We start from the raw sequence: 14917 nt of genomic DNA on the forward strand, positions 1-14917 counted from the left end.
GAAATTTGTGACTTCTTTTCAACCTTTACCAAATTTATTAATTTCTGTTAGAAAACCCCCTGGGAATTGAAGGATCTTTAACTCATTCTGAGTCTCTTATTAATTGGGATGGCGTCCAACCACTCCTAGATATCCTTTTAGGGCTGTCATGTTCAGATAGGAAGATTAAAAAGACAAAGAAGGCTTGGGAATTATCTTCATTTGCTTTTGTTACTTTTTGTTGGAGTGAGCCCAATTCCTTTTTGATTCTTACATGCTCAAGTGTACGGAACTTAAGACCAGGGACATAAGCAGGAGGAGGGTCTTGGGGCCTGGTCCCTTTAAAAGAAAATGACGGATTTTCTGGGCTCTTTGTATTCAAATTATCGCATTGGTTTTGTTGCCCCCCCCCCTCTCCCGAGAAATGATTCCTGCGCATACCTGCTTTAGACAGGGGGGGGGGGCTTGGGGTATTGACTTCCCTCTAAAATTCTAAATTTTCCGAGTTTCTGAGAGTTTCTTTTTGAGTTATCAAATAGAATGCCTTTGTTTATTATTGCTGAACAAATACTCCAGTTTAAATAACTTCGTGAGTATGATACTGACTTAACGGACTTAACTGACTTAAGTTTCGATTAGAATCGGACAGGCAAATGATGCCTTAAACAGATTTTGAAAAATATGGCGATCACAAAACTCTCTCTCTACTTGAAACTTCGACTTTTTAACAGTAATATGTTGCCCGTTCTCCTTTATGCTTCGGAAACATGACCCCTACACCAACAGAAAGAAAGACGAATCCGAGTGTTCAAAAATACGGGCCTCCGAAGAACAGCTGTTGGACACAAAGAGTCAGAAACCCGTCAATACAAGATCCCACGAGACAACAACTTTTAATCGAGGTCATAAGAGTGCGCGGATGGAGATACTTAGAACATGCACTGCGACGGAGTGACCTGCAACTTCCAAACGCTGTCATTCACTGGCAACCAACTGATACCTGTCGTAGGGGAAGGTCCAGGAATACAACCACTAGACACTGCGACACAACCACTAGACTGATTTACTCAACACTTTTGTCCAATCCTGGATTTGAGGATGTGGTAGCTGCAACAAACCAACGGGATGATTGGAGGCTCTTCCTCAATCTCCTGGGTGCTCCTGGCAGCACAGGAACAAAAGTCTAGGGTGAGCCTCCCCTCCCCCTTTAAAAAATCCTGTGCCTGTTTACTCTATACATGTATTGTCTACGGTTTGTGACGTCTTGCCTTGCAACAAAACGTGGGATAATTTGTCTAAGGATCTGGTGTATCACAACTAGAGAATATACTTTCCGAAATTGCTGTACAATTATAATGTTAGACAGTTTTAGTGATCAGTTTATCCGTGAAATTCTGGGTCTTGTTTGTTGCTCAGATGTCGTGTTTCTTAAATGTCATAGTAGTCCTGTTGGTTTGGATGTCTCTCTGGTATGTGGGTGCATTTGGGTGTTATGTACAGCGATTTTTGATTTGTTTGCACAACTATTAGAAACTCGAAGAAGAGTCCTGAAATAGTACTATGATGCTTGGTGGTTCTGATTTTTCCCTGTTAATATTTGATGAAGTGTTCAGTATTGCTGTTGTTTGTTTATGTCTCAAAATTATTTAGCTCATTGCTACATTTTGTTATCCTTGCCTAATTTTCCTTGGTACCGGCTGACGTTGCTGAGATTTTATAGAAAATTTTTAGATTTACTTTAACACACTGTGGTTTTTAGAAAGCGCAATTGTTAGTGGGAAAAAGTCAAAAACTTTTCATTGACCTTTGAAAGTATGTCGTCGAAGTTTAAACTTCTACAATTTTTGGGGGTGGGGGGTGGGCTACCAATAATAATTTACTAAAATTCAAAACAAAAGAGGATAAAATGGAATTGTTTGGTAACGAGAAAATTGACCGAGTTCGTTGCCGAAGTATCTAGGTTGTATTGTTAGGAAGCAAGCAAGACAAAGAAAGAAATAAACGGAAAAAAAGAATAGCCATGTCACAGGATGTTTGTCTTTTTAAAAAGTTCAAAAAGTTTGGAAGATTAGAAAGATTAGTCTTAGACACAAAGATTAGAATACTGAGGGCTCTGGTATTGACTGTGGTCAAGTATGGCTCTGAAACATGGACGCTTGGAAAGGCTACAAAGATATACTAGATGTTCTGTCTTATGACATTTTTACTGATAAATTGTCTAAAGACTGTTTTAGGTACTTGATAATAAGCTCTTTGTATATTGTGGTCCGATCCCATTTTCTAGGGCTATAATGTAATAAAGGTTAAGATGGCAAGGTTACATTATTCACAGGTTTTATTTATTCATTCATAGAAACTCTTGTGTGTTTCAAGGTTGACTTGTTTCATAACTTTATTTCTGCTAGTTGTAATATTGCTCTAACTTTGGTTTGAATTTATTTTCGGAAGTAATTTCTCGTTTTAGCCGTAAAAAAAATAGGTTTTTACTGTTACAAAGGCACGAATGTAAACCATTCTTTTTTTTTTTTATTGATCATCAACTTATTTAAAGAGGCGAAACTGTTGGAAGCCTTACTCGGCTCAAGTTGATACGATAATGATTTTCGTTGTTGAAACCAATGTCTGTTTCTTATTCGAAGAAACAAAACTTAGGTACGTGTGAAAAAAGAGAAAGAAAAGAAAAGAAAACATTGTGAAGCAGGTCTATTGGTTTTAGTTCTCAAAGGGAAAAACATTTCTAAGATAATATGGCTATAAAATACCCAGTTATTGCTGTTTTGTAGCTCTGGCCTCCTTTTTGAGCCTCCGTACCCCAAAAGGCGTTATGTTATGCAACATAAATTTACTGGAGAGGGGCTAAACCAAAAAATGTGGTTAGTTTTTTTTTTTTTTTTTACAGCTATTATGACCAATATATTTGTGTAAAGAAGGACTTGTATCTAAGAAACAGTAAAAAAAAATTGTATGAGAAATTTAATTGTGAACTATTTTTATGACTGAAATATGATTATGACGAATGGAAATAAATTTTCTTTCATTGAAGCGCCGCTCTGTAGATTTCAGTTTAACGAATAGTGTCGTATAAAATGTCATTCGAATTACTGCAACCGCGTTGTTGCATTACACCAATTGCCGCGGTGCTAAGATTCCGTCAGCTTGTGTTAAATGTCACTTCAATTGTTCCAGATCTCTTTCTTTTCTGTTATTGATCTCGATTTCGAAAAAAAATAAACAATGAAAATAGTCGGAGCTAGAAAAGACTCGTGATAAAAGTCATTTAAGCTTTAGAGTTTTTATAATCTCTTGGAGCTTTGGACTGAAGTTTTCTAATTCGGTCAGGTTTTGCTGAATTGGAATAAATGGCCAAGTTCTTATTAGTTTTAATATCTTTCATAAATGAGGCTTAACTTTTTCGATGGTATTATAAGCAATGGGTTTCTTTTTGATTAGGAGATAATTAAAGGAAAGTTGTTTATCAAATAGATGGCTCTTATTGTCATTTTTGCTAATTAAAGTCACTTGAATGGTATCCTGACATTGCATGCTTTGAATGCACAATATGAAAAAGATTTTGGAATAGAGCTTCAAATATGAGGGTTTTAGAACCTGTTTAAAGTATAACTCACTCCTGATGGTGCATGAATAATAATAATAATAATAAAAAAATAGCAGCAAGTCTTTCATTTCAAGTAAAATTACCTATATCTTGTTTTTAAAAATGGTATATGTTGCCTGGAAACAATATTGCTTGTTTGAAAAACAACTTTGAAGATGGATATTTTTTCACATAAGACGATTTAAGTGACTTATCAGTCGCTGAAGTTAGGAATAAGTTAAAATTCTATTTTGGAAATCTGTCTTATATATTATGACTGCTCTTATTAACAAAGCTTTTGCTATCTCTTGCTGTTCAAAATCCAGACTTTTTGCGCAAATTTTTGATATTTTGAGTTGCATGCGCAACATTTAGTAGCCCTAGTGGTTTTGTGGGAAAGGTGTCAGCTTAATATAGTAGCCCTAGAGGTTTTATGGAAAAGGCGTCAGCTTAATTAGTAGCCCTAGTGGTTTTATGAGAAAGGCGTCAGCTTAATTTAGTAACCCTAGTTTAGCAAACTGTAAGTAAGGAGCAACCGGCTCAACAGTAACCGAAACTCTAAAAACCTGAATTTTGATATCAATATATACATAAAAAGAATCGGATTTTTATTTTGCTTTTAAATATATAAGCTTAATCAAGTTTAGTCTTACCCATCAAAAGTTATAAGCTTGAGAAAATTTGCTTATTTGCTAAAAAGGGGGAAACAAAAGTTGTTTCCCCCTTGTCATTGAATCTTAATGAAAATCACACCATCTGATTCAGCATATCAGAGAATCATACTGTAGTGGTTTCAAGATCCTATCTGTAAAAATGTGGAATCTTTTTTTTTTTTTGCTAGAAGAAAGATCAATTATGAGTGTTTATTTGTTTCTTTTTCTTTTTCCCAGTGGTGATCGTGTTGACCCAGTGGTCCTAGAATGTCGCAAGAGGGCTCATTCAAACGAAAATTAAAAGCTCTAATGCCCTTTTTAAGTGACCAAAAAATTGGAGTTCAACTAGGCTTCCTATTTAAGATTTATAGGATCTCTTAAATTGGGAAACATATTGTGTACCAATTTCAAAGGGCCGAGTATTTTTACTATAAACATTTTTACTTGTTTTTCTTCTGATTTTGGTATTCATGTTTTAGGTGTCCATCTTTTTCCTTATTTTTCCTCTTTTTGGGTGGGGAATGGACCGTAAGCATTTGACCAGAATGTCTACCATTCCTTCCGGTGTTTTTGGCCTTATTTTGTGTCCTTGTAGTACATTATCTTAGTATATCTTATTCAGTGTTGATTGCCCAGTTCAGTCTTTATAATTACCTTCGTGATTTACGATTCACAATTTAATTAATTATTTTCAGTTTATTGGGGGTCGTCATTTCTACGTAGCAGCATTCAGAGCTCTACGACACGGGACTTCAAATATGGATGTTCTCGTAATGCTGGCCACGACAATATCATACATTTATTCGTGTGCAGTGGTGATCGCAGCCATGGCTCTGCAGCAACATACTAGCCCAATGGCATTTTCGACACACCTCCTATGCTTATTATGTTTATTTCCCTTGGTAGATGGCTGGAACATATAGCAAAGGTTTAACTACAACTACTTGAAGTATTTTCAAAAAGCCTGCAAAGGGAAAGAGAAAAAGAGGGTGTTCTATAATAGGCTGCGATGAGATTGAAATACCAAGATTTCATTCAAGGGTTCGGGAAGAAAAAACGAACAATAGTCTAAGAATTCCTGAAAACGAACAACTTTTTCCAATGTGTTGTTCTTAGAAATATGAATGATACAGCGAGGCATCATTAGTAGGAGTTGTTGTTTGGGTTTTATTTAAATCACCTGACCTTGCTTTAGACTCGATATATCTTTATTGTTGCACTTATTTGTTTATTATGGATTTTTTTTGTAAAATCAAATTAATTGTTTTTAAAAAGAGATCGTCTTTGGATATTTTAGATTTTTGTAGTTATTTTCCTATTGAATAATTCGGTTTCTGAGAACGTACATTTTTTCGTGTTGTCTTTTGGTTTTTTGGTGTTCAATATTTCATCTGAGATTACCTAAGTTCCGAGATGGAATCTAGGGAGTGAAACGAAACATTTTTTTTCTGAAGCTTGAGTGCAACCTCTATGTCTTTATTTTATGGCCACTTGGAAGGAATTCAAATCTTTGGATAGCTAGAATGCGACAGAAGAGCTAATTCCCTGGAAAATCTTTTTTGTCTTCTCCCGGCGAGAAGTTGTATATTATGTTAGAATAAAACATTAGGAATCTTTATCCAAATAAAATTGACAGATTATTTAATAACTGCAGACAAATTTATGTTAAATTTTTGTTTGCCTATTTCATAATGTATTTTCTATTATTACCATAATAAGTTTCCAGGCGGAATTGTGCTAGCATGATGCAAAATATAAAAGAAACTATAATAGGCCGGCAGCCGTTCTTCGTCCCACGCTGCTCAAAGCTTGTGATTGTTGCGTGTTGTAGCATAACATGGGATGATTTTTGAATGTATTTTTTTTTTTTTTTTCATTTTAATTCGTGTCAGGTCTTATCTGTTTTATATATATTTATAACCTATCATTTATGGGTTATTTAGGACTTGCACTTAAATGTGCAGTTAGATTTGTTTGCGATATTCTGTCTTTAGTATGGCACTTGAACAACGTGGAAAATGAATATTTCGCATCGCATCACATGGGAAGCAATGATGTGCCCTTAAGCATCATAGTGATGTTAAGGGGCATATTAGAAAGAAAAATCTAGGTACTTTTTGTAAACTGCTTTAAAAGGGCAATACAACTTTCTTGGGTCCGAAACTGTATTTGACACTTTAAATGGCTTGTAGGTAGTTAGTCTTAATCTTCAATTCAACGAAATTATCATGTCCGATTTGTCCGACTTTTTCTTTTCAGCCTTCCGTATTCACCGTAAAAAATCCTTGTGACGCAATTTATATGAAATAAATGCATTTCGTTAATTGAATGCGTTTTTCTTTTTAAAATAATTAACTTGAGTCCACCATACTAAAGAAAAGTAGAATAATAAACAATAAAAAAGAGAACTATACAAATATACCGAAAAAACACACCTCACACAGATGACATCAGTATCTGTGTTCTCGATAATTGCACCAGTTCTCGATAACAAAGGGCGTCGGTGGAAATTGAAACAGAAAATCTAGCGTTGTTTTTTGTGGGCTACATTTTCTTGTGGGCTACATTAGCTACTTCTAAGGGACCGGGAAATGAAATAGTTAGTCCTTTGATTAGACGCTTATAAGCGATATAAACCTCTCTTGGAGTCAAGTCTTTCTCATTAAGGATGTTGAGATATGGCCAATGCGCTTAGTATATAATAATTTATTTGTTTGGTGATACTTCCAGATCCTTTCTCCTTAAGGTGGGGACGTCAGTTCGTGGGGGGGATATTGGGGCTCGTATTCTACCTTAGAAACTTAGTGATTTTCGGAATTTCTTATATATTCACTACATAGTGATACCAAATATATTTATAAGTTCCTATAAATTATACTAATTTCTAAAGTCTGTTACAGTACAGTTCGGTAGTTTTTTTTTAAAATATAATTATTTATCTGTGATGCTATAAAAGGAAAAGGAAATGAGTAAAATTCTAAATTCAAGATAACTCTCCGGTCCCCTGAATCTCGACTTTCAATGCCTTTGGTTATATGAATATTGGGTCGACTTAGCTAGATGCTAAACCAAGTGAAGCTTATTTTGTCTTGTTCTTCCAGGGAAAAACATCCGAAGCTTTTGCGAAATTGATATCTCTTCAAGCTACAGAGGCAACGCTTGTAGAGACTGGTAAAGAAGGAGAAATACTTAGCGAAAAACAAATTAGTGTTGAGCTGGTTCATAGAGGTGACCTTCTTAAGGTAAGAGTAAAAAAAAAAAAAAAAAAAATCCGATTATTGTACTAAGCTAATGCCGAAAAAATTTTTAAATGCTATTTTTCTAAAAAAAAAAAACTGCTACAATTTTGAGGAATTTTTAATAAAAACGTATTGCTTTCTGTTCCAAGTCTGATTATTCGATTGTTATGAAATTGAAGTTGAAATTGTCCTGAAATATTTGCGGCTTTGCCATTGTCGTCGGCACGACGTGCATTTGGTATTTAAAATTTAAAAGGTATAAATGATAACAGCTGAACGTTTTCAACCTGATTCTGGAAGATGTCCACCTCATCATTGCCGTTTCAGCAGGTTCTCAGTAGCCAAGAACGGCCTGTTTCTATGTTTCCTTGGCGTTTAGTTATGCTTGGGTGTTAAAATGACGAAAATTCTCACCCAGCATCCTAACGGTAGATTTGAGCTCCGAGAACCGTAAATGAACTTTTGCCTTATCCTTAACTTACTCAGTTCCGGGGAAATAGAGGACGATGTCAAAAGCGTCGGATCTTCCCCGAAATTTCAGCTTTTCTTGTTCCTAATGTACTAGTTAGGCCTGAATCAGAATGAATATTTTTTATATTAGAACATCATATTATATTAGAACAGGAGTACAGGAGTAGCCAATTATATTATAGTTAAGGTTTCTGAGATTATCAGTTTGCTTTACTCTTTTGTCGATTGGCTTAGCACCCTCAATCAATTAAGCCGATCCCTTTTCTTTGAATTCCCATTTTTACTTTTCAAAACGTATCACAGTTCGCTTGTTTGCTCGAAAAATTACCTTAAATTAGATGTTTTGGCGTCACAATTATTCCTTTTCGTATCTTGGGTGCCTAAAGCAAAATAGCCTTAATAAAACCTATAGGCATGAATGAGTGAATAATTTTGTCTAGTGACTAAGCCCATAGAGGGTATGTCAGTATCCAATCTATGAAATAGAGCACTCAAATATTAGAAGTTGGTTTTTTTCAGTTAAAACAATTAGAGGAATAAGAAGATAAGTCCGCGAACTAAGATTAGAATATTGGAATCTATTGTGATGACACTGGTCAAATATGGTTGTCAAGTATGGGGGATCTGAAAAAGGAGAAAGATTTTCAGGATGTTTTTCAGAGAAATTGTGTACGAATTGTATTGGGTACAATAGTTTTTTGGTGATAGAACGTAGTTTTTGGTGATAGAACGCATCAAACTAAAAAAAAGAAACATAGGTAGAATCAGCTACGAAATAAGCAAAAAAATATCACATCAATCAGGTTAAAAAGATGTGGCTACAATTTCTCAAGCTGTTTGGTGCCACGTGTTTTTACTTATTTTTTATATTAGAACATCATTTTCAAGGCGTTTTGTAATTATGCTATTGTCTTCTTTTACAACCTCAATTCAAAGCATTTTGGATGGCTTGTTTTTGCAAAATGGAAAGTACTAAAAACGTTAATTAATGATCAATTACTAAATTATATTGTTTAAATTACATGATTAATACCATTTTGAACCATATTGTTTGTTGAACCAGCAGTTTTATCCCATAAGCTTGTTACTCATACCACCCGACCACTATAAAAACAGCTTAGAATATTTTGGTATTTATGGTATCAATAATGGTATCAAAATACCATTTTGGTAATATAATGGTAAATATAACGTAAATAATGTAAATATAATGGTATCAAAATACCATTTGGAACCATATTGTTTGTTGAACCAGCAGTTTTATTCCATAAACTTGTCACTCATACTGCCCGATCGAAGAACTGCTTCCACTGTAAAGTCAGCGTAAAATAAGACCTAAAATACCCCTGTAGGAGCATTTTGACAGTTTAGAATCAATACAGAGTTTTTGCTAGACTACGGCACCTAATATAAAGAAAAAAAGTTGTTGGAATATCATCAAAATAAGCTAAGAAAAAATACACCAAGCAGCATCAATCAGCTTAAGAAGATGTTCTTAAACCTTCCAAGCAGGGCAATAACTGCAACAAATTGAAGATAGTAAGGTATCTCCCATCAACAAAGAAATGAAGATCAGAGAAAGCATTGGCTCGAAATGACATTGTTTGGCGTCAACAGTGTTGCAAGATGCTCAAACCGCAATTGCTCAAAACACGTTTTAATTTTGCACAATCGACCATCCAAACACTATGGGAAGAATAAATTTAAGATGGATTTTAGGGTCCCAAAAGGCTGAAAAAGAGTTCATTAGGCAATCCAGCAGTGACAAAACCGCAGCTCTAAGGCTATTAAAGTTCAAGTTAGCTTTCAGCAGTTACTTATTTTTGAATTCAATACTTCATTGTTTTAACCTCCTTTTTTCACATGGAAATAAAAAAAAAGAACACTGGAGAAAATAAAGCATTTTTTTTGCCCCTGGTACTGTATAAAGAGCAAGGCATCTGAGAGCGATGAATAAGAACTTATGGGTTTTAATTAGTAAAACAAGAAAAAAAATTTAATTGCTGCTTTTTATTTTATTTGTTATATCAGTTTCTATTAAACGCTTTGATCCAAAATACAATTGTAAAAATATGTGCAAAATACAACCATTTCAGTCCAAAGTATTTTTGATGAACCCTGATGCTTCATTTTAGTTCCGTCGAATTATTTACTAGAATTCGGAGCAAATTGTTACCTTAAGGCTGCTAAATTAGTCTTGCTAATTTTTCTTGTTCAGGTGGTACCAGGTGCAAAGGTTCCAGTTGATGGAAAAGTTTTCTCCGGGAGTTCTACTTGTGACGAGTCACTAATTACTGGAGAATCAATGCCTGTTCTCAAGAAGAAAGGTAAGGGTTCTTTAATATATCTTCTTCTTTTAAAGTTTGCTATTTTATTTTCTTTAAATGAAAAGGATCAGTTACTCTGAAATATATTTTAAAAGAAATCTCGTATCTTTGCGAATTTGTATGATTTCTAAGTTTTATTTTGTTGGTTCATTGTTAAAGGGAACAAAGTTTAGAAACAACTTTTGAAATAAATCCGTGCTGGCTGTAATGCTCCAACTTTTATATTTTACTACCTCCTCATTCGCCTCCTCATTTACCCTCCTCATTTGCTTCAAAAGCTCGTTGCATGAAAGCCATGTTTTTATGCGGTAAATAAATGCTTTACCTTCCTTTTAGAGAGATTTCAAATACCATCCCTGACAGTCTCACAATGAATGGATCGTAACCTTGCTTGAACGGATCTCCTTTGGCAGAAAAAAAGGACGAGTTTTTCTAACTGAAAGTAAAGAGAAACATTAAAATTTAGAAAGATAAGAAATTATACTGTTTTTAAAAGGGGCTGTCCTTGATCTTTACGCTAAAGTCTTAAAGTTAAAAAAAATCTTCTCATTCAAATTCAACACCCCTTACGTTTTAAGAGTCATTCTTAAAGAATTGGGACAAAATTCAAACTTTAGTGTAAAGAGCGAGGTATGGGGAAAGGGTAGGCCCTTTCATATAAAGAATAATTTCTGTTCGTTTTAATTTTTAATGTTGTTCCGACTTTTAGTCGAAATAACTTTTTTTCTGACCATTTATCACATCATGTTTGGAAAATACCTACCTCGCCCGTGTAAATTTCCACTGTACGATTCCCCTGGAAGAATTCCTACCAACCGAAAATTATCCCCGAGGAAAATCCTCCCATAGTAAATACCCCCCCCCCTCCCATGAGAAACTTTCAATATTTTCCAATAATAAATACTATTTGCAAACGACGGGCATATTGCATTGCCTACAGCCCTTTCCCCAGCGCTATATGGAGAGGGTCACATCATCCTCAGAGGTGTAGTTATTGGACCTTTCAACTATGTTGAACCAAATGGCTATCTCAAAATTTCGATCGGATGTCCTAGGCGACAAAAGGGGTGTGGGAGGTGGCTAGCTGTCCTCTACTCTTTTTAGCCACCTAAAACGGCACTACAATTTGTGATTTCCGTTCTAATGAGCCCTCTCCCCCTCTTCTAGGACAACTGATTCAGTAAGATCACCCAAGAAGAAAACAAACCCCCCTACCCCAAAGAAAAAGTAAATACGCATCGTTAAACTTTCTTCTGATAATTTTTTTTTTTTTTTTTTTTTTTTTTATATAGAAAACTCAACAGTTTTAGTCATAGGAATTTGAAACCTCTACAGCAGGGTAATCTGTTATGCTGAATCTGATGGTGTGAATTTCTTTATGGCAACTGTGTGGTTTTTCGCATGGTGTTCGTTAAGACCGGTGTGGTCCTTCCCCCTCCCATTTTTCTAAAATCTGGTAAATTTTACCAGGCTCGTAACTTTTTATGGGCATAATTTAACTTAATGAATTTTACCTATTGTATTGAGCATAAAAGGCCAATTTTTGATGTATTAATTATTATTAAAATTCATTTCCCCCCCATTTTTCTAAAATCTGGTTAATTTTACCAGGCTCGTAACTTTTTATGGGCACAATTTAACTTAATGAATATTACCTATTGTATTCAGCAATTAATTGATGTATTAATTGTTATTAAAATTCATTTTTTTAAGTTTTGATTACTATTGATTCAACTTAAAGTGATCCAGTATTGTATGATTTTGATTACATATTGATTCAGCTGAGTCCTATTTGATTCAGCTAAAAAAGCCCATTTTCATTATTAATTATTATTAAAATTTATTTCTTAAAGTTTTGATTACTATTGGGCGAGTCGCTCTTTACTTACAGTTCGTTACTACAAACTGTTTTATAGTTGTAGGAAGGATTTTCATTAAAAAACTGCATGTGTTATGAGTTAAGCAAGTTAAAAGCTGCAAGTAGAGTTTCTATCGCTGTAGTCGTTCATGTTGGGGTGTTATCTGCTGTCACGTGATTTGAACATAACTTAAAAATCAGATAATGTCAGTTTATCCTTGCTACAGGCATTAATAAGGTATTTTGACTGAATAGATCATGTATAGCCACCTTTAGTAATGAGACACCTTACGCTATAGTTCACAAGTAAATAGGTCCATCAGATTTAGCGCACCCGATATGTACCCCTTTTTACAAGCTATCCCGTATCTCCTAATATTATTCAAGATTTGCTTTTTGGCCATTTTTTATTTATAGGATCACTTGTTATTGGAGGATCAATAAATCAGAGTGGGTTACTCATAGTTATAACAACTCACATTGGCCAAGATACAACCTTGGCACAAATAGTTCGTCTCGTTGAAGAAGCACAGACTTCAAAAGCTCCAATTCAACAACTAGCTGACAAAATTGCTGGCTTTTTTGTGCCTGTTGTGGCCTTATTATCATTAGCGACTCTGACAGGATGGATTATAGGTGGTTATGTTGGCCTTGAATACCTCCCAATAACAGTAAGGAAATATTCAAAGCCTCGCTTTATTACTCGCTTTTTTTTATTACGATAGTATCTCAGTTCTATCGTAGATCTGTCAGCTTAAGCCCTTTTTTTATTTATGTCTTTTTATGCTAATAGTGTTTTGATTGCTCTTGTTCGTGACATTCTTGTCTAGAAAGGATTGTTAAATCCAGGCTCAGACTCGCGGAGAGGAGGTGGGTGAAGTGCTTTCCTCCCTTCTAGATGACTTGTCTTACAAAGATCTGTTAAATATGCTCTGTTTTCAATGAATGGTGCGAGTAAGCGTGGCTTGACGGAAATGTGGGTTTCCTGATGGAACAAGTGGTTCTTCCAAAATGTACAGAGTCGGCGACCCCTCGATTTATAGTTTCTAAGACCATGCATCATATTTGTTTGAAGGATTTAAAAACAGTGTTGTGTAATTATGTATGTTCTCGTCTATCTTTCTTGCAAAATTGAAGTAATAACTCCTGAAGTGTTGCAGCTTCTATTACCACTGGTGTAATTAACTCATATTCAGTCTGACACTTTTTTAATGAAGTCATAAAAGAAGATAAAGCTAACACGTTAGTGACAAAAATTATAAGTATGAAGAAAATATTAAGACAAGAAAACTCCTACGAAAAAATGAAATAGATTTATTTCCAAAACAAACAAGAATTTTTTTTTGCCTGATTCCGTTTTTATCAATATTGTTTTATTAATTGCTATTGTCAAGCGATCAGTTTTCATGAATATCAGTGCAAGCTCTTTGCAGTAAAGTTGGTTCCAATTGGCTGGAAATTAACTGAGGTAAATATGTTTTTTTTTGTTCAGCTAAGTAGGTTGTGGAGTTATATAGGAAGTAGTTGGAAAATTCATAAAATTTGGCTATTTTGGAATGGTGGACATGGGTACGTGCCCTGATTTTAACTGTGTTAGAAATAGCCAGTTGGAATTATTTTAAATTATGTTTTCTGGCATCCCTGTTTCTTGTTTTGTATGTTGGATCACAAGATTACCTTATTTTTGAAGAATTGCTTGTGGTGCTACCACAGATTGTTGGTACTTAAACAGCTTTCTCACTCCCAGCAAGATATCCTCAATTACATTGGCTGTCTAACAAAATCTCCCGCCTGGGCTATTCCATCGCCCGCAATATTCCCGCGCAAAGTCGTTCGATTGGATAACACTCCACGTGCGCTTGGATTGGATAAAGCTCCGCCCGTGCAATATCAATGAATATCGTCAATATTTAGAAGCTAAATCATCTGATCGGATGGCTTTTGAAATTATTAATAATGTTCTGGTGACATATCTAGTGAAACCTAAAAAATAACATGTGACGCTACCTTAAAGAAGCTTGAGAAACCACTGGTACAAGCAATTAACTGGGTGTTCTAACGAATTCCTACTGGTACGTGCCATTCAAATTAATAAAATCAATCCTATCCCTGCCCCACTCCCAGCGAGATACATATGGTGAAGTTATCCTCAATTACATTGACATTCTAACAAAATTTGACCGCCTGGGCTATTCTCTCGCGGGCAAAGTCGTTCGATTGGATAATACTCCGCTTGCGCTTGGATTGGATAACGCTCCGTCCATGCAATATCATTGGATATCGTCAATCTTTAGAAAGGTAAATCATCTGATCGGATGGCTTTTGAAATTTGTAATAATGTTGAAGTGATATATCTACTGAAACCTAATAGATAATATGTGGTGCTACCTCAAAAGAGGCTTGAGAAAGCACTGGTACAAGCTATCAACTGGGTGCTCTAACGATTTCCTTCTGGTACATTTCGTATATATTAATGAAATCAATATGAATGCATGTTCAACATAATAACGTAAGTGTCAGAAAAGCATTTATGTGGAAACTAAGAAAATATTCAACTTTCTAAAATAAAAATAAAATATTACGATTATATTTTTACAAAACGCCCTATGTTTAGATAGGGCAGTTTTGCATGAATAAGTGGATTTAACTGTAGATGGCCTATAATTTTCTGTCGAAATTGCAGTTCAAGTGTTCAAGGAAAAACGTCCATCTCAACTAGGTCATTTTACTCAGTTATTGAACGTTCCATGTTTACTGTCCTGTTAAATTTACGTTGTTTAAAGTTTCCTTTAGTT

The 14917-nt window shown here is 34.9% G+C and overlaps 1 protein-coding gene across 1 annotated transcript in view; it reads left to right on the top strand.

The window, feature by feature from the left end:
• The window catches only part of LOC136038675 (copper-transporting ATPase 2-like), a 71174-nt gene that overhangs the window by 37110 nt on the left and 19147 nt on the right, over positions 1–14917 (top strand). The window contains 5 exon segments of the mRNA XM_065721949.1: positions 4923–5082; positions 5085–5155; positions 7329–7469; positions 10156–10264; positions 12540–12793. Of these exon segments, the coding sequence (XP_065578021.1) occupies positions 4923–5082; positions 5085–5155; positions 7329–7469; positions 10156–10264; positions 12540–12793 (735 nt within the window).

The sequence above is a fragment of the Artemia franciscana genome, chromosome 18 (assembly GCF_032884065.1).
Source record: "Artemia franciscana chromosome 18, ASM3288406v1, whole genome shotgun sequence".
NCBI lineage: Eukaryota > Metazoa > Arthropoda > Branchiopoda > Anostraca > Artemiidae > Artemia > Artemia franciscana.